The 20,955-nt window shown below is 47.7% G+C and overlaps 2 protein-coding genes across 2 annotated transcripts; one reads left to right on the top strand and one right to left on the bottom strand.

Moving 5' to 3' along the window:
* Positions 1–435: 435 nt before the first annotated feature.
* Positions 436–3,265, bottom strand: LOC142906615 (pre-miRNA 5'-monophosphate methyltransferase-like). The gene is made up of 2 exons (XM_076054791.1): positions 2,328–3,265; positions 436–1,712 (listed from the first exon to the last, which is right to left on the bottom strand). Exons 1-2 carry the CDS (start codon positions 2,403–2,405, stop codon positions 1,077–1,079), a joined length of 714 nt encoding a protein of 237 aa, XP_075910906.1. The 5' UTR covers positions 2,406–3,265; the 3' UTR covers positions 436–1,076.
* A 1,694-nt stretch (positions 3,266–4,959) lies between these two features.
* LOC142906408 (uncharacterized) lies at positions 4,960–14,129 on the top strand. Its single transcript, XM_076054097.1, has 3 exons — positions 4,960–4,975; positions 5,029–5,187; positions 11,184–14,129. The coding sequence occupies exons 1-3, from the start codon at positions 4,960–4,962 to the stop codon at positions 13,004–13,006; spliced, it is 1,998 nt and encodes a 665-aa protein (XP_075910212.1). The 3' UTR covers positions 13,007–14,129.
* The last annotated feature ends 6,826 nt before the right edge of the window (positions 14,130–20,955 follow it).

Below are 20,955 nucleotides of genomic sequence, written 5' to 3'. Positions count from 1 at the left end.
CGAGCAACTCTTGCCGACAGTGCGATCGATGCTTCCGCTCAAGTTGCTGGGCTCTTCCCACCAGCGTGCAGGAAAATGCTACGAGCAGCTCTTCTCGGCAGTCATCATCGTTTGCGATGGCCAACCCGAAGATTTTTTTTCAGCAATCAAATCCCGCTTGTCTAACTTTTCACCCTTAACTGCTGAAACATATCTATCAAACAGAGCATTGCACGCTAGTTGCCACTCGGTCGTGGTGATATCGCAACGGCACTTATGTCAGTCTGAGTGCACTCTGCAAACTGTGCATATAGACAACACAACAAAGATATTTATGGAGCGGAGGGAGCTCACTGGACAGGAACATGGGATGGATTGCCTCCATACCAGATGTTGTGGTTAATGGGAGGATGAATGGCAATTATGACTTCACACAATTACAATGCACCCATCAACTATTTACAATGTTCAGATTTTATTTCACTATAAATATAAAAGTGGCGTATCCAAAACATTTACATGTGCATTTCAAAAATATTTCAGATGCACGTGGAAATCCAAAGGAAACAGGGACATAGTTCACCTTTACAAAGCAGCCTCCACTGTCACATCATGAGCTGCCTTAAATTATTTGAGGAAAATCGCATGTGAAGAGGAAATATTTCTGTATGTCTTCCATGGGCTGGGTTTGATATAATTTTCAAAATGCCTCCTCCAAACAATGATTTGAAGTTGGTGATATTCATTTTCCATTTTATGAGATGCTGTTGTCCCATTTATAAAAAAAAACCCATTCATTCCCTTTATCATAAATGATTCTGGTTGGGTCCTTCAAAACTGACAACTCTTTTTGCATACAATTTTATTTTCAGAGGTACAAAAAAGGTACGTTTTGCATTGTTGTCACTTTATATATATAATATTCTGATAAATTATAACACGTTTTCAACAACATGCTGCATTTACACGCACGACGAGAAAACAATGTACCATCAACAAATAAAGGTGTTAAAAACTGACAATCACTTAACATTTCCGACCACGAATTCTCTCCAAATAGGCAACAGATCCTCGAAGGCCACAGCAGCAACGCAGTTTCAATCGGTACTTTTGTCAATGCATCCCAAGGCCACTCCCGTTCGTCCAAACAGCAGCAGGGACCGCCCCCACTCGGTGCTGCCCAGGCTGGACAGCAAGCGCATGTCTCCCTCCTCTCCCAGAAAGGCGGCCAGCTCATCGGCCTCCGCGCGGCCGCCACCGCCGCCAGCCCCACGCAGGAGCCGCAGATCCGGCAGGAGGGGGAACTCGGCCAGCCCCAGACGGCGCAGGCGGCGCGCGGCCGCTCGGTAGCACCTCCACGGCTGCGGCTCGACCAACAGGAAGGTGGCGGTGCGCGCGGCGGCCGCGAGGAAACGCCGCAGGCCGGCATCGCCGTGGTGCAGGTGAATCCACATCGTCACCGACATGCACAGGCACAGGTCAAAGCGCGCCCGGCCGTGGCGTCGCAGGAAGGCGTCCAGCGCGGCGTCTCGTGCTGCGGTGTCCATGAAGTCAAACGCCTCGTAGGCGATGACCTCCGGGTGAGGATTGTCGCCCCGCGCACGCTCCACCAGATCGCCGTCCAGGTCGCACGCCAGCACAGACAGCGGCAGCACGCGGGCAACCTGCCCAGAGCGTGCACCCTCGGGCTGGTCCAGCCCCGTCAGGTGCCGATACACAGCCACCGTCAGCTCCTGCGAGAAAACACGAGGACACCGGTGGCGGGTTTGTTTCTTTGCTGGAGAATGTCGTAAAAAAACAGACGTGATGCGAGGATGGAGACCTTCATTATTCAAAATGAAAATAAGTTAATACCTCAGTGGGCTTTGCCCGGTAGGATGGGGATGGTTTAGTTTTATTTGTATGTGTTTGGGTGATGTGTTTACCTCTCTTGCACTTTGCACTACTATCATGTTTTGTATTTTTTGTTGTTGTAACGTTCTTACCCTCCTTCTACTGGACGTCTGCGAAAAAGAGCTTTATCGCTCATCGCATTCCTCCAGTATGAATATTTTGATTCTGGCCACAGTATTAGATGCAACTTTATTCAATACAAACCTATGACGCAGTGATTCTAGGTCAAAAAATCCAACGAGACTAAGTTCGATGTTCAGCTACTGACATGAATGCAACTTTAAATATCTAATAAACGCCTCAAACCGGTGATATGTCTGAACCAGTCCTTGACACGCACCTTCAGCAACCTTGATTGCCAAAACCACCCGTGACCAACATGGCATGGCATAGGCCTTCATCCAGCAGTTAATTGACAAAAAGTCTGGAGCTAATGATGAATTTCCATGACTCACGTGTTTGATGAACAACGCGCATATGGGGTAGTGTATTCCATCTGTGGGAGAAAGGTGAAAATGCATTTTTGTAAACATGTCTCAGGCCCATGGCCACCCGCACTACCCCACTGTGACTAGTACACCCCTACACTACCACACAGTGACTAGTACACTACCACACTACCACACAGTGACTAGTACACTACCACACAGTGACTAGTACACTACCACACTACCACACAATGACTAGTACACCCCCACACTACCACACAGTGACTAGTACACTACCACACTACCACACAGTGACTAGTACACCTCAACACTACCACACAGTGACTAGTACACCTCAACACTACCACACAGTGACTAGTACACTACCACACTACCACACAGTGACTAGTACACCCCCACACTACCACACAGTGACTAGTACACCTCAACACTACCACACAGTGACTAGTACACTACCACACTACCACAGTGACTAGTACACTACCACACAGTGACTAGTACACTACCACACTACCACACAGTGACTAGTACACTACCACACTACCCTACAGTGAATAGTATACTACCACACTACCACACAGTGACTAGTACACCCCCACACTACCACACAGTGACTAGTACACTACCACACTACCCTACAGTGACTTGTACACCCCCACACTACCACACTGTGACTAGTACACCCCCACACTACCACACAGTGACTAGTACACCCCCACACTACCACACAGTGACTAGTACACCCCCACACTACCACACAGTGACTAGTACACCCCCACACTACCACACAGTGACTAGTACACTACCACACAGTGACTAGTACACCCCCACACTACCACACAGTGACTAGTACACCACCACACAGTGACTAGTACACCAACACACTACCACACAGTGACTAGTACACCCCCACACTACCACACAGTGACTAGTACACCCCCACACTACCAGTGACTAGTACACTACCACACAGTGACTAGTACACTACCACACTACCACACAGTGACTAGTACACCAACACACTACCACACAGTGACTAGTACACTACCACACTACCACAGGGACTAGTACACTACCACACTACCACAGTGACTATTACACTACCACACTACCACAGTGACTAGTACACTACCACACAGTGACTAGTACACCCCCACACTACCACACAGTGACTAGTACACCCCCACACTACCTCACAGTGACTAGTACACCCCCACACTACCACACAGTGACTAGTACACTACCACACTACCACACAGTGACTAGTACACCCCCACACAGTGACTAGTACACTACCACACTACCACACAGTGACTAGTACACTACCACACTACCACACAGTGACTAGTACACTACCACACAGTGACTAGTACACCCCCACACTACCACACAGTGACTAGTACACCACCACACGTTGAAGTCAGAGCATACACATTCACCGAGGCACTTACTTCAACGTAACTATTTCTGTAGCAGTTACAAGCGAGTCACTCAGCCATTTCAATGCTAAATTCTATGCTAATCCCATTGTCAAGGGGTGCCTCTGCGGATGTGTATGCCTTAACTTAGCTATTTCAATGCTAAATTCTATGCTAATTCCTTTTAACAATGGGGGCCTCTGCGGATGTGTATGCTTTAACTTTTAACATAGCTATTTCTGTGACCAGTCACAAGCTAATCATTCAGCCATTTCAATGCTAAATTTTATGCTAATCCCTTTGTCAAGGCTCTTTGTTCCTCTCACACAGCTTAAAAGCCATGATCTGAACGTGGCTCTCTCACTCCAGCGCTGTCCTACCAGACAGTCTCGCCCCCTTCACCTGATGAAGGCCGCTTGTGTTGTGGCCGAAACGTCGTGAGAATATTATTGTGTTATTTTATTTTATAAATTTATTATTTTATTCTCATTCTACGTGACTTTACCGAAAGAACCAAAGAAGATGAATAATTGCAGTCACGAAAGCTTTAAATCGAAAAATAAAAACCTACACATCCACGGAGGCAACTAGTAATTTAGCATTGAAATAGCTAAGGGATTAGCTTGTGACTGGTCACAGAAATATATGTTAAAGTAAGGCCTACACATCCACAGAGCTTCAATGAACGCTGTTAAGATTCGTAGCGACTTTTAAGCTGGTTGGGAGAAGTGAGGAGTGAGGCTCCCTCCTCTGCCGATGTTCTGTCTCAGATGTGAATAATTAGTATTGTATTACAATTCTATAAACAATACAGTGTTGTAGTGCATCACGTGTTGATGTTCCATTGCACAGCCACGTTCCAAATGCTATAATGACGTAAGAGCCGTGGAAACCTCTGACGTCACGGTGACGTCATGGCCCGGTGACGTCACGGCAGAGGTCAGAGTGGAGTCGGCTCCTGGAGAGGAAACCACCTCGCCCCACGCTGCTCCTCCACTTCGAGTTCTTCAGAGACCTTCGCCACCACCACCACCATGGCGATCTTCACGGCTGTCCTCACTGTGGTTCTGCTGCTCACGCAGCCGATGGTGGAGCTCCTCGGAGGATCTCGGCGTGGGGGTTCGGACATTAACGCCTCCAACACCACCACCACCACGATCAACTACTCGGGACTCGTGAAGAACGTCTCTGCATCAGCAGGGGTCGCCACCTGGGGACCGATGTTCAGCAGCCACAGTGAGGACATTGTGGACAGCGTGCTCCCTGCCCTCCTGCAGGCTATGGGTGAGCTGAGCAGCAGCTGCCAGGCCATAGTGGACAGCGCGCTCCCTGCTCTGCTCCACGCTGTGGGTCAGCTTTACAGCGGCTGCAAGGAGGCCATCAGCTCCACCGTGCTGCTGAACACCCTGCACATCGCCGTGCATCTCTGGCGTTTCATACGTCGCCAAGTGAGTGAGCAACATCCATCATCATCACCACCATCAGCCATGGTCAATCCACTAGTGGGTAGAGACCTCCACGAGCCGTCGCCACCTCCCACGATGCCGCTGTGCAGTAATCCACCCAGCACCTGCACGTGGAGCGATTTCATTGCTTCATCTCCCCACTGGGCACCCTCTCGGATGACCCCCTCGCAGCCCGTCGGCATCACTCGCCCCCTTCACACCTCCACCGATCCCCCTCAACTCCACTCACGGTGTCTTCAACAGCCTGGTTGGGCACTGGAACAGTATCCCGGACAGTGCCGGATTAAGCTCGTGCGGGTCCTGTAGCTTATATTATAAAGGTGCCCAGAATAAATAAAAAACACAATTATAAAGCACGAAGTTTTTAACTTGCATAGTAAAGTAATTGTAATTTTACTATAGTAATAGAGCAAGTACAGAATCACTGAACGGGGATTTATAGGGTGAGATCATTTAGCGCGGGGCGCTTGAAAGTGCGGGGCCCACAGCTAATGATTATTTTGTTCCGAGGATAATCCGGCACTGATCACGGATTGAGTATGAGGAGCAGTGATGAGATGTAAAGTATTTTTTAACATGTTATTAAAATGTTATGTTTAATAGAAAATATAATGTTGTTTGTCTCTTAGCTGTGATTCGTAAAAACACTGTTGTTACTCAATGGTCTTTCGGTAAAGTCACGTAGAAAAAATAAACAAAATAATAGAATACGACGTTTCGATTGCAACTCAAGCAGTCGTCATCAGGTGAAACTAAATTTGAGAGAGAGAGACCAAACACAGACAGGGAGACACAAAGATCCCCCGTATAGCCTGAACAGACTGTAGGGGCAAGTGCTGTTAGCGAGCACCTGTGAAGGCCGGAACAGTACACGAGGGGGTGGGTGGCCAGCACCACGCCCGACCGCCTTTGTCTCCCTAGTGGCGATGTTTACACACCGCACCAGGTACTCATTTGAGGCTGAGTCGACCTAGGGGAGGCCCGGGACCGGTTCAGATAATCGTCACTGGTGTTGGCCGTGAGCGGGAATCGAACCCGGGTGGCCAGGTTCATAGCGCAGCGTAGCGCTAACAGCTGCACCACCGCTCCCCACACACAGGGAGACACACAAGCAGAGAAGGACGGTGATCAACCAGGCAAAGTATTATTTGTTGTGTTGGCCGACTCAATGAGTTGCATTACATTTCTAAGTTTGCTGAGTTTGATCCTCTTTCTATCAGCTTGTATCCTCTGTAAATTTCACCCCCACTATCTCGCCCGTTACGGCAGCCCCTCCGCTCCCACTCCCCCTCGGAGTAGCCGAGGGATTAGCCGGGGTATGCTTGCTCTGCGATCTTACATTTACTTGCAAATCCCACCACAAACGTATATAGTGTAACCTTTGGTTGCAGTAGCTCTCTCGCTACATTTCTTCCTGTCTCAGCAGTCCGCCTGCTGTATTATTTCACCTGAAGACGATTGCTTGTGTTGTGACCACGTGTATACTGTTTACTACAGTACTATGGTGTTGTGACCACGTGTATACTGTTTAATATAGTACTATAGTGTTGTGACCACGTGTATACTGTTTACTATAGTACTATAGTGTTTTGACCACGTGTATACTGTTTACTATAGTGTTGGGACCACGTGTATACTGTTTACTACAGTACTATAGTGTTGTGACCACGTGTATACTGTTTACTATAGTACTATAGTGTTGGGACCACGTGTATAATGTTTACTATAGTACTATAGTGTTGTGACCATGTGTATACTGTTTACTATAGTACTATAGTGTTGTGACCACGTCTATACTGTTTACTACAGTACTATAGTGTTGTGACCACGTGCATACTGTTTACTATAGTACTGTAGTGGTGTGACCACGTGTATACTGTATACTACAGTACTATAGTGTTGTGACCACGTGTATACTGTTTACTATAGTACTATAGTGTTGGGACCACGTGTATACTGTTTACTACAGTACTATAGTGTTGTGACCACGTGTATACTGTTTACTATAGTACTATAGTGTTGTGACCACGTGTATACTGTTTACTATAGTACTATAGTGTTGTGACCACGTGTATACTGTTTACTATAGTACTATAGTGTTGGGACCACGTGTATACTGTTTACTACAGTACTATAGTGTTGTGACCACGTGTATACTGTTTCCTATAGTACTATAGTGTTGTGACCATGTGTATACTGTTTACTATGGTACTATAGTGTTGTGACCACGTGTATACTGTTTACTACAGTACTATAGTGTTGAGACCAAGTGTATACTGTTTACTATAGTACTGTAGAGTTGTGACCACGTGTATACTGTTTACTATAGTACTATAGTGTTGGGACCACGTGTATACTGTTTACTACAGTACTATAGTGTTGTGACCACGTGTATACTGTTTACTATAGTACTATAGTGTTGGGACCACGTGTATACTGTTTACTACAGTACTATAGTGTTGTGACCACGTGTATACTGTTTAATATAGTACTATAGTTTTGTGACCACGTCTATACTGTTTACTATAGTACTATAGTGTTGTGACCACGTGTATACTGTTTACTATAGTACTATAATGTTGTGACCACGTGTATACTGTTTACTACAGTTCTATAGTGGTGTGACCACGTGTGTACTGTTTACTATAGTACTATAGTGTTGTGACCACGTGTACACTGTTTGCTACAGTACTATAGTGTTGTGACCACGTGTGTAATGTTTACTACAGTACTATAGTGTTCTGATCACGTGTGTAATGTTTACTACAGTACTATAGTGTTGTGACCACGTGTATACTGTTTACTACAGTACTATAGTGTTGTGACCACGTGTATACTGTTTACTATAGTACTATAGTGTGACCACGTGTATACTGTTTACTACAGTACTATAGTGTTGTGACCACGTGTATACTGTTTACTACAGTACTATAGTGTTGTGACCACGTCTATACTGTTTACTACAGTACTATAGTGTTGTGACCACGTGTATACTGTTTACTACAGTACTATAGTGTTGTGACCACGTGTATACTGTTTACTACAGTACTATAGTGTTGTGACCACGTGTATACTGTTTACTACAGTACTATAGTGTTGTGACCACGTGTATACTGTTTACTATAGTACTATAGTGTTGTGACCACGTGTATATTGTTTACTACAGTACTATAGTGTTGTGACCACGTGTATACTGTTTACTATAGTACTATAGTGTTGTGACCACGTGTTTACTGTTTACTATAGTACTATAGTGTTGTGACCACGTGTACACTGTTTACTACAGTACTATAGTGTTGTGACCACGTGTGTAATGTTTACTACATTACTATAGTGTTGGGACCACGTGTATACTGTTTACTACAGTACTATAGTGTTGTGACCACGTGTATACTGTTTCCTATAGTACTATAGTGTTGTGACCATGTGTATACTGTTTACTACAGTACTATAGTGTTGTGACCACGTGTATACTGTTTACTATAGTACTATAGTGTTGTGACCATGTGTATACTGTTTACTATAGTACTATAGTGTTGTGACCACGTCTATACTGTTTACTACAGTACTATAGTGTTGTGACCACGTGCATACTGTTTACTATAGTACTGTAGTGTTGTGACCACGTGTATACTGTATACTACAGTACTATAGTGTTGTGACCACGTGTATACTGTTTACTATAGTACTATAGTGTTGGGACCACGTGTATACTGTTTACTACAGTACTATAGTGTTGTGACCACGTGTATACTGTTTACTATAGTACTATAGTGTTGTGACCATGTGTATACTGTTTACTATAGTACTATAGTGTTGTGACCACGTCTATACTGTTTACTACAGTACTATAGTGTTGTGACCACGTGCATACTGTTTACTATAGTACTGTAGTGTTGTGACCACGTGTATACTGTATACTACAGTACTATAGTGTTGTGACCACGTGTATACTGTTTACTATAGTACTATAGTGTTGGGACCACGTGTATACTGTTTACTACAGTACTATAGTGTTGTGACCACGTGTATACTGTTTCCTATAGTACTATAGTGTTGTGACCATGTGTATACTGTTTACTATAGTACTATAGTGTTGTGACCACGTCTATACTGTTTACTACAGTACTATAGTGTTGTGACCACGTGCATACTGTTTACTATAGTACTGTAGTGGTGTGACCACGTGTATACTGTATACTACAGTACTATAGTCTTGTGACCACGTGTATACTGTTTACTATAGTACTATAGTGTTGGGACCACGTGTATACTGTTTACTACAGTACTATAGTGTTGTGACCACGTGTATACTGTTTACTATAGTACTATAGTGTTGTGACCACGTGTATACTGTTTCCTATAGTACTATAGTGTTGTGACCATGTGTATACTGTTTACTATGGTACTATAGTGTTGTGACCACGTGTATACTGTTTACTACAGTACTATAGTGTTGTGACCAAGTGTATACTGTTTACTATAGTACTGTAGTGTTGTGACCACGTGTATACTGTTTACTATAGTACTATAGTGTTGGGACCACGTGTATACTGTTTACTATAGTACTATAGTGTTGGGACCACGTGTATACTGTTTACTATAGTACTATAGTGTTGTGACCACGTGTACACTGTTTGCTACAGTACTATAGTGTTGTGACCACGTGTGTAATGTTTACTACAGTTCTATAGTGTTGTGATCACGTGTGTAATGTTTACTACAGTACTATAGTGTTGTGACCACGTGTATACTGTTTGCTACAGTACTATAGTGTTGTGACCACGTGTGTACTGTTTACTATAGTACTATAGTGTGACCACGTGTATACTGTTTACTACAGTACTATAGTGTTGTGACCACGTGTATACTCTTTACTACAGTACTATAGTGTTGTGACCAAGTGTGTACTGTTTACTACAGTACTATAGTGTTGTGACCACATGTATACTGTTTACTATAGTACTGTAGTGTTGTGACCACGTGTATACTGTATTTGCTATAGTACTATAGTGTTGTGACCACGTGTATACTGTTTACTACAGTACTATAGTGTTGTGACCACGTGTGTACTGTTTACTACAGTACTATAGTGTTGTGACCACGTGTATACTGTTTACTATAGTACTATAGTGTTGTGACCACGTGTATACTGCGGGATTGTGGGTAATCGTCTCCCATGCTCGGTCTCAGTCGGTGTGCCTCACTCGTATAGTCAACATCCGTGCGAACCTATCTTGTTTACTATAGTACTATAGTGTTGTGACCACGTGTATACTGTTTACTACAGTACTATAGTGTTGTGACTACGTGTATACTGTTTACTACAGTACTGTAGTGTTGTGAATACGTGTGTGTGCGTAAAGCATTTTTTTATTTTGTGTCCATGTGTAGTGACTGTTCTTTAGTAACTGTACTGCAAGTGAAAGTCGTCCTACACAATAACCATCCTCTATCTCGTCTCCCTCACACCAGCCACGATTAAATGTAATTAATAAATTTGATTACTTTATATTAAATAATAAAAATATAAAAAGGTATTTTGTATTAATATTTTTTATATGAATACGGTATTTTTGGTTTGTGGAACGAATCATCTGAGTTTCCATTATTTCTTATGGGGGAAATTCGCTTTGATATATGAGTGCTTTGGATTAAGAGCACTTTTCCAGAAGGAATTATGCTCGCAATCCAAGGTTTCACTTTATTAGTTATTTTTCTATCTACGTGATTTTACCGAAAGAAACCAAAGAGTATGCTGTTGTTAGTTTAAATGTTTGGTAAGTAAGACTTAGTCTGTGCTGCTCTCCAGTTGCCTGGATGAAAAGTGGCCCAAGTTTTTCCCAATCCTGGCCTCCTGGCTCAAAAACGTAAAAAACAAACTCGCAAGTCTGTCCCCAGGATCACAACGCACTCACAGACACGGAGCAGGGAGATTCAGCTAATGACGCCGTTGATGTTTTTCGTAACTTTTGCAGAGAGCGATGAGAATGAGGACCGGAAGGAGGAAGATTTCCCGGGCGCTGCAGAGAAAGAAAGGTGGAGGTCTCGGCCGAGCACCGAGTCCCTGGGCTCGTATGGCCGCGGCGCGGAGACGAAAGCGGCGGGCGCAGAGGAGGGGAAACAGCCCCGGCACCAAGCAGAGCTGTGCTCCTCACCTGAAGAATCCAGCTCCACTCAGGCCATCGCTCCCACTGGGGCCATCGCCTCCACCTCCACTCGGGCCATTGCCTCCATCTCTACTCGGGCCATCGCCTCCACCGCTGCCATCGCCTCCCCCGCTGCCATCGCCTCCACCTCCACTCAGGCCATCGCCTCCATCTCTACTCAGGCCATCGCCTCCCCCACTGATATCAACTCCACCTCCAATGCTTCCATCGCCTCCACCTCCACTCGGGCCATCGCCTCCACCTCCACTCGGGCCATCGCCTCCACCTCCACTCGGGCCATCGCCTCCACCTCCACTCGGGCCATCGCCTCCACCTCTATTCAGGCCATCGCCTCCACCTCCACTCAGGCCATCGTCTCCATCTCTACTCAGGCCATCGCCTCCCCCACTGATATCAACTCCACCTCCACTGCTTCCATCGCCTCCACCTCCACTCAGGCCATCGCCTCCACCTCCACTCGGGCCATCTTCTCCACCTCCACTCGGGCCATCGCCTCCACCTCTACTCAGGCCATCGCCTCCACCTCCACTCAGGCCATCGCCTCCACCTCTACTCAGGCCATCGCCTCCACCTCTACTCAGGCCATCGCCTCCACCTCCACTCAGGCAATCGCCTCTACCTCCACTCGGGCCATCGCCTCCACCTCTACTCAGGCCATCGCCTCCACCTCTACTCAGGCCATCGCCTCCATCTCTACTCAGGCCATCGCCTCCACCTCTACTCATGCCATCGTCTCCACCTCAACTCAGGCCATCGCCTCCACCTCTACTCAGGCCATCGCCTCCACCTCCACTCAGGACATCGTCTCCATCTCTACTCAGGCCATCGCCTCCCCCACTGATATCAACTCCACCTCCACTGCTTCCATCGCCTCCACCTCCACTCAGGCCATCGCCTCCACCTCCACTCGGGCCATCTTCTCCACCTCCACTCGGGCCATCGCCTCCACCTCTACTCAGGCCATCGCCTCCACCTCCACTCAGGCCATCGCCTCCACCTCTACTCAGGCCATCGCCTCCACCTCCACTCAGGCAATCGCCTCTACCTCCACTCGGGCCATCGCCTCCACCTCTACTCAGGCCATCGCCTCCACCTCCACTCAGGCCATCGCCTCCACCTCTACTCAGGCCATCGCCTCCACCTCTACTCATGCCATCGTCTCCACCTCAACTCAGGCCATCGCCTCTACCTCTACTCAGGCCATCGCCTCCACCTCTACTCAGGCCATCGCCTCCATCTCCACTCAGGCAATCGCCTCCACCTCCACTCGGGCCATCGCCTCCACCTCTACTCGGGCCATCGCCTCCACCTCTACTCATGCCATCGCCTCCACCTCTACTCAGGCCATCGCCTCTACCTCTACTCAGGCCATCGCCTCCATGTCTACTCAGGACATCGCCCCCACTGCTGCCATCGCCTACACCTCCAATCGGGCCATCGGCTCCACTGCTGCCATCGCCTCCATCTCTACTCAGGCCATTGCCTCCACCACTGATATCAACTCTACCCCCACTGCTGACATCGACTCCACCTTCACTCCTGCCATTGCCTCAACCTTCACTTCTGCCATCGCCTCCACTGCCACTATCGCCACCACCGCCACTCGCACCATCACCTCCACCCATGAGTAATCAAGCTAACCCCCAGGATTGGGAGCTCCCTGCTTTCCACCTGCCTCCACCTCCACCAGAGCCCTGGGCTCCTCCACCCCACCGTGATACCAGACCGGGCCCGGCACACGAGTCTTTTGCTCCCTGTTCTTCACGGCAGCGTTACCGCAAGTCCCGCAACAGCCGCCTTCCTCCCCGCCTCCGCAAACCTCCTCTCGAATCCTCAACTCCACTGCTGCCATCGCCTCCATCTCTACTCAGGCCATTGTCTCCACCACTGATATCAACTCTACCCCCACTGCTGACATCGACTCCACCTTCACTCCTGCCATTGCCTCAACCTCCACTTCTGCCATCGCTTCCACTGCCACTATCGCCACCACCGCCACTCGCACCATCACCTCCACCCATGAGTAATCAAGCTAACCCCCAGGATTGGGAGCTCCCTGCTTTCCACCTGCCTCCACCTCCACCAGAGCCCTGGGTTCCTCCACGCTACCGTGATACCAGACCGGGCCCGGCACACGAGTCTTTTGCTCCCTATTCTTCACGGCAGCGTTACCGCAAGTCCCGCAACAGCCGCCTTCCTCCCCGCCTCCGCAAACCTCCTCTCGAATCCTCAACTCCATCCGCATTGATTCGTCCCATCCACCCGGACCGAGAGCACCTTCCCCCCGGCCTCGCTCCACCTGCAGGGCAGCGGATCCCCCCCCCAGCCCAGGTGCAACGGCCGGGGTCCCGCGTACGGAGTCCCAGGTGCCCCTTCTGCCTGGCACCACTCCCACGAGTCGCGCTTCACGCGGCGTCCCGCCCTCCTCCCCACGCCTCCACCGGATCAGTGGATTCCTCCCCACCTTCGTCCCCGCCGAGCGGCTCCTGCTCCACACTGGGCCACCCGTCCCACTTTTGTTCCGTGCCGCTCCACAGATTTCCACGACAGACATCATCATCCGCCCCTTGTCCAACCCACACCACTGCATCACCATAGCCCGGCGACATTCACGGACTGCTCACACACGTGACTCCTGCTGGTCGGGTGACCGTGATGAACTATATGTGTCGCGTTGATGGCCATGTGATGGACATTGCTTTGAGTGGCAGAGCAGGTGGTTGTCATGATTAATACATTTGTGTTGTTATTGGACACTGCAGTGTGCGTGTGAGTTGCTGTGCGGTGCAACAGAGCACGTATTTGGTGTCGATCTTCGCGTGTGTGTGATTGTGTGGAGCGGTAGTGTCATGGTTAACGCTACACCGCGCTTCGAAACCCAGGTTTGACCCGAGTTAGCTTTCCGCACACGGCCACAGCCGGTGCAAGCAGTTGCGCAACTCGGTTGCACACAACTGAAGTCACTCTACACGTGGAAGTCTCTGCAACCAATTTGCTTGGCGATTGGTGGCCAGAACCACGAGCGATCCACACAGCACAGGGTGCTGGTCAGTCTGACCAACCACCCATTTCACCTGACTTTCCACAAAATCACCATTAATGTTCCTTTCCCGGGCAGTGACACCAACTCTGCCAAAGTGTGTTAGGAACTAATGCTGTGTATGTTCGGCAGAAACTCTGCACGATTCTGCTGATAAGACACTTAATTTCGAAACCATTTGAGAATGTCGTATTTATAATAAACGTGCACCATTTTTTAGCTGCTTGCCGCCCCTGTACATAGTACCTCTGTATTGATTACAAGTCCTGTGTGCTCACCATTGTACCACGGCATGTGCCTAGGTGGCACTACCGGATGGCTCCCATCCATAGCTGCCAGGCCATCGGCCAGCGCGATAAATATTCGACGCCAACCAACAAATATTTATTCCCACGAGGGGTGACGGGAACCGAACCAGGGATGTCCAGAGCAATCAACTCGTTAATGCGGGAGACCTGAATAGTTCCCGGCGCGTGACACAGTAACGCTGTTCGGCTGGCGACAGCACTCTGCTGCCGTATGCAACAACACACTCCACCCCGTTGACAACCTGGGACAGAACCGCGCCAATGCTGGTGTTGGTTGCGTCAGTATCAAGGACGCACGGCATGGCAAAGTCAGAGTAGCGGAGGGGAATTGCGAAGCGCAACAAATGCGGCTTCCTCCTCCCCCCAATGAAACCTCTGACCCATAACCGTCAAGGCGTGGAGAGGTTTTGCGGAGGTAGCGAACCCAGTGACAAACCGGCGATAATAAGACGCAAAACCAATAAAACTCTGCACCTGCATCATCAACGTGGGGGTCGGCCACGTCCGAACACACGTGGTTTTGTCGGGATCTATCGCAATGCCCGATTTACTGACAATATGACCGAGATACCGCACGGATTTCTGAAGGGGGTAACACTTCTGCGGCTTGAATTTGAGATGGGCCGCTCGCATTTTAAGAAAGACAGCGCGTAACCAATCAAGATGTTCTTTGAACGTACGGCTGAAGACGATGACATCGTCGAGGTATTGTAAGCATGAGTCCCATTGAAGTCCAGCCAGCACCAGCTCCATCAGTCATTGGAACGTAGCCGGTGCTGCGTGGAGTCCCATGGGAAGCTGATTTAATTCAAACAGGCCTTGAGGTGTTCGAAAAGCCGTTTGGGTTTAGAGGCCTCATTTAGTGGCAAATGCCAAAATCCGGACAGGAGATCAAGGGTGGAGAAGTTCTGTGCTCCCGCCAGAGCGTCCAGGGAATCGTCCATCCGAGGGAGAGGATACGCGTCAGCCACCGATATCTTATGAAGCTTCCTAAAGTCGACACACAACTGCAAGCTACCATCGTGCTTCTTAATGTGGTGGGTAATTGTCAGGCATAATACGCCGCCACCACTACTGGAAAATATGTAGCTGCAGTCAGGGCCCAACAGGCGGCAATAGCGGGTCCGGCCTGTACCAAGTAGGACTCGTAGGTAAGGCAATTTGGAGGGCGGTTTGGAACCGGAGGTGGACACCCCAGGCCCCCAGTGGGGGCTGGGGGATTGCGCCGACATCCCCGGGGCCGGTGGGTCGTCGTCCTCTTCATCTGGAGACCTGGTACGTATTGTTCGCCTAGTCTCCATAATCTATAGTTAATTAACTAACGTTTGGCCACTTCCAACACCAGTTGTAGTGGGCTCAAATGGAGACTCAGGCTTCTATAGGAGACAACACGTTTATTTAACATTAACACGCTAAAACTAGATTCAAAGTTTTCGTGACTGCAGGAATTACTCTTTGGTTTTTTCGGTTAAGTCACGTTGACATAAAAATAAATAAATAATAGAATACGCTGTTTTTCTAGTGTCGCTCCTCCTAAAATTTTGTTGATGGACAAATGGACAAAGGGCACAATAGCTTAGTGTTTGTGTATGTATATGTTATGTTTTTAAGAGAAGACAAGTTTGTAAATATATTTTTCCCCCGGGAAACGCTGGGTACTTCCCGCTGGTACTGATATTAAAATATATATTTTAAACTGTGCCAAAATCAATCAAAACGAACAACAGTAGATCAGAATTAAATCTACAATGCTTGATATTTTATCATCCGCATAGGCGAGTGATGGTCAGGATGTTGTGTATGTGTAGTCACATAGAATTGGTCACTACGTAGCATAGCGCTGGCTGCTGGCAGGGAAGGGGATCTGCAGAGTGAAGCAGCCCTGATTGACAGCAGACCACGTGATAGACCTGAGAAAGATCTCGGGTAGGACACGTCGAGATCCTGCTAGTAGATTCTAGAAGGGGAGCGTGGCCGGAGTGGAGCGAGGCCGCGCTAAGAGGATTAAAGGGGACCCCGAGCAGGGGATGAGGGCCATCGTATGGAGTGGGATCGCCGTCGTCGTCGTCGTCGTTGCTGTTGAAGATCGTCGCCTTCGCCGCTGTCGTCATCCACTTGATAATTGTGCTGCTAGCAGTAGTTGCCTGTCTTAGTTCAGCGCCGTCAGTGTCAGATGGCGAGCGTTGTGTTGTAGGCTAGCCACGAGTGAGAGTTGCGTTTAAGCGAGGGACAGAGCGTTGTATTACAGCAGAGAGTGTGTAACAGTATGCTCGGTGTGTAATTAAAGAATTGCCTCGAAGAAGTTACGTCTCCAAGTTAGTCACTATATATTTTTTCATGGGCATGGCTAGAGTTGTCACCTGTCCAGGAATTACCATTTGTGTTTAGGTGGTGGGTATTCATTCTTACGAGATATAGCACCCGCATTGTGTCGTTTAATGTGTAGTTCTGATAATTCTAGACTGAGTGCTGACTGAGAAATCTGTCCAGGCTTGGTCTACAGTCAAAAATGTGGCAATCTCATAGCAGCACCCTCCTGCGTCTCCAGTGTGAATATGCTGTAGAGTAAGTTTTCAACGCAGCGTATGTTTGCATGCTGAACTTCTTTCGCACCGTACGCAGGCAACCATGCTTATTGGAGGTGCGGGGGAATAACAAATTGAACAAAAAGAACAGGGACACAACTTGAAAACATAGAAGTGCATTTATACGTGGGGCGGTTGTTGAAGGGGGAGAGGGATGAAAATTATTAAGAGAGGCGTATCAGGGCAGAGCACAGTGCTGATTGGAATCTGAACTTAAATCATGAAACGTAACAAAGCCATTTTCCTAAAGCAGAACGTTTTTTAATCAGTGGATATGACCTGCAACAACAGATGCATCACAAACATGGCCATTGACGAAGACAATGGAACCAATGTTGAGAAGTGCACAAGGAAGCATAGAGATGCACATGCTAGGAATTAAACTGAGAATGGAAGACGGACACGTCAATTGGACATCATATGCAAATTAAAGGCATAATTTTAGTTTAGAAAGGTGGGGTGAGGCAGGACACACAACTTGAAGAGATGACGGCCGGTGGTCGTGACTAACGTGGGAATGGGAGCTAAAGGAGGGAACACAACCAATAGAGCGTCCACTGCGAAGATGGATCGAATAAATCAACCGGTGGGCAGTAGCCAGACAGATTTTTGCATTGCAAATCCGCAAGAGATGGTGATGGCTTCGGACAGAAGTGGAGAAATCACGGCTGGAGATGGTGACGGCTGCATAAGCAGCTTTGGAAAACATTTACACGATATCACCTTCAAAAACAACCATTCACTAAAACACATTTTCATTAAATGTGTATTCAGAAAGATAAACTAAAACAGTACAGGAATTATATCGTCTTTATTTTGCAAATTTTACAATAAAGGGTATTTTTTTCATTGCACTAGTTTAAAATAAAAACATTTTTTGCCGAAATAATGACATTAATAGGCACATTAATTGAAAGTGCAATTTTAAATAAACCGTGTAATTATTCGATAGTTTTGGTTAGAGTCTGTGCCTGTGTTAGAGTGCCAGAAAAAGTCCTGGCAAGGATTATTCAACATCACCTTGCCAGGCATGCTGAGAAGAGAATTGGGGAGCCCCATTGTGGTTTCAGGCCAGGGCAGCCACAGATGCCACATCTTCCTTCCGTTTGCTACAGCAGAGGAGTGTTGAATTCCGACAGGACTTACATCTCTGCTTTATTGACCTGGTCAATGCCTATGATACCATCAATAGGTCTGGACTCTGGGTTGTTCTTCATGCTTTCGGAGTCTCTGACTCTCTGCTCACAATAATTAAGGACTTCCATGATATTGAGCAGGGCCGAGTAAAGCTACTTGGCCGGAAGACAAAGCTATTCCCCGTTAACCTTGGGGTTCGACAGTAATGTCCTCTGGCTCCGTACACTGTTTAAAATATTTTTGGTCCACGTCGTTCGAGAAACCTTCCATGTCCGTACCGGAGCAATCTATATCTGATATAGATACAATGGGAGGCGGATTGATGCCCGGGTGCGTTTGAGAGCTTGCTCCCGATTTGTCATCCATGTTACGTATGCGAATGATCTAGACCTGGAGCGTGCCACTAGACAGGGGTGGGGAACGTCCGGCCGGCCGGCCATGAGGCCTGCGAAATCATTTGGTCTGGCCGTGCCAAGGCAACCGCAGGCGGGACTCGAAATTCAATCAATCTTGGAGCAAACCTGGAAAAGCAGTTGCGAGTAGCAACATCATCAATACCAGCTAACATCATCAATGCCAGCTAATATCTCCACACGCCTCACCAAAGAGAAGCAGTTCCAGCCATCGCATTAGGGGTGAGTTAACTAAATGTTTGACCAAATATAATAGGCTCATTTTTAAGTTGATGATTTTGTATGGCCCGCGAATGATGTTATAAATATCCAAATGGCCCTTGGCACAAAAAAGGTTCCCCACCCCTGCACTAAGAGGTGGGGCCTTAACCATCAGCCCCACCAAAACTAAGCAACTGCCTCGCTATGTTGTGCCATTAAACAAGGGGTGGGCAATTTTTTTTACTCGCGGGCCACAATGGGTTCTAAAATTTGACAGAGGGGCCGGGCAAGGAACAGATGGATGGAGTGTTTGTGTGAACTAATATAAATGACATGTAAAAATCATTACATGAAAGGATTTGGCCTTTAACAGGTAGCAAAGCATTTATTTGCAAGGCAATTTAACAAATTGCACGAACATGAACAATACAAAAACATGTCGTAACGTGACTGATCAAACATCATGAAAACATCTGAGGCCTGCGCCCAAACCAATTACCACATTCCCGGACAAAGTGCTCCATCTAATGGGGAAATGAGGGCATTACAGGTGAAAGGTAAAATTTAATTTAATAATATTTGGACAAGTTCGGGGGGCCGGATTAAAAAGCCCAGCCCATGTCTGCATTAAATCCTCCACCCCTTAACTCCCCATTGGTAATGGGGCAGTTGTAAATTGGATGGTTTTCCACATCTGGATAGTGTGCTTATGACCAACTCCGGTTTGACAGAAGAGGTCTCACTCCGAATCAGTCGAGCGGCATTATCTTTTCATCGGTTGCATGACGCTGTGTGGAAGCTACCTGATATCTGTCGCTCCACAGCAGTCTTCGGATCTTCTCGGCCACGGTCATGCCCTTCCTTCTCGATGCTTGCCAAACGTGGACCCCCCTAATGGAACATCTTCGCCGGTAATAAACATTCAGGATGGCCTTCCTACGATCCATCCTGTGTTTAACCAGGCTGGATTGTGTGAGCTCACAATCCTTTACAGATCTGGACAAAGTCCCATCGGTAAGCGCCTCCAGCAGGTAATGCTACATTGGCTGGGTCATGTACCACGCCTCCCTAACCACTGCATTAAAGGGGTCTAAACAGGCGCGGCACGGGCTAGAGAAGAGATTAAATGATGTGGTACAAGAGGATGTGGAACTGAATTGACTTGCGAATGACTGGTACCAGCAGTGTAAAGAGCGGCCTATGTGGAGGAGACTCATGATGGACGATACTGGGCAGTTGGAGGTAGTCGCCCTCCAGCAACAACAGAGGGCAGCAGAGAGACGCTCACAACAACGAGCAGAGCCTCAGGCGGATAAAACACATCAAGTTGGCACAGTAGGGGAGGCACAGCTTACACATCTGCCACTCATCTCAGTCAAACCATGGCAGCGGATCTGACCAGTGATCACGTGGCCATAAAGTGCACTTAGCCTGGCACAAGTGCCGTGGCAACGTCACCGCCACTTAGTGGCGTTTGTTGTCCGTGTGTGTGTGTGCAATTGTGGTGACTCATTTCGCCCCTTACGACAAGCCAGCATCAGGATGCAAGGTATTTGAACATAAAATGTTTTTATAAATTTGTATGTATTTTATGTTTCACACAACGATCCCGACAGTCCTCGACTTATGAACTCAATTAGTTCCTGGGACCCGTTCGTGAGTCAAACGGTTTGTAAGTGGGAACACAATAATGTACACACGTGCGCGCACGCACACACGAGCACAAACACTGGAAGCGCGAGGATGACACAACTCGTGGAGGATCGCTCCGCTGAAAAAAGAATAGATCCTCGGTTCAGTTTGCAAGTGCGAGTTCGCGTTGTAATTCTCAATGTTAAAACATGTTTCATGGTAGCTGGTTCCTAAGTGCGGAAATTCGTAAGTCGAGTGTTCGTA

The sequence above is a fragment of the Petromyzon marinus genome, chromosome 4 (genome assembly GCF_048934315.1).
Source record: "Petromyzon marinus isolate PM22_M1 ecotype Great Lakes invasive population chromosome 4, UKy_Petmar_22M1.pri1.0, whole genome shotgun sequence".
In the NCBI taxonomy this organism is placed as follows: Eukaryota; Metazoa; Chordata; class Hyperoartia; order Petromyzontiformes; family Petromyzontidae; genus Petromyzon; species Petromyzon marinus.
This window is presented reverse-complemented; position numbering and strand designations above follow the sequence as displayed.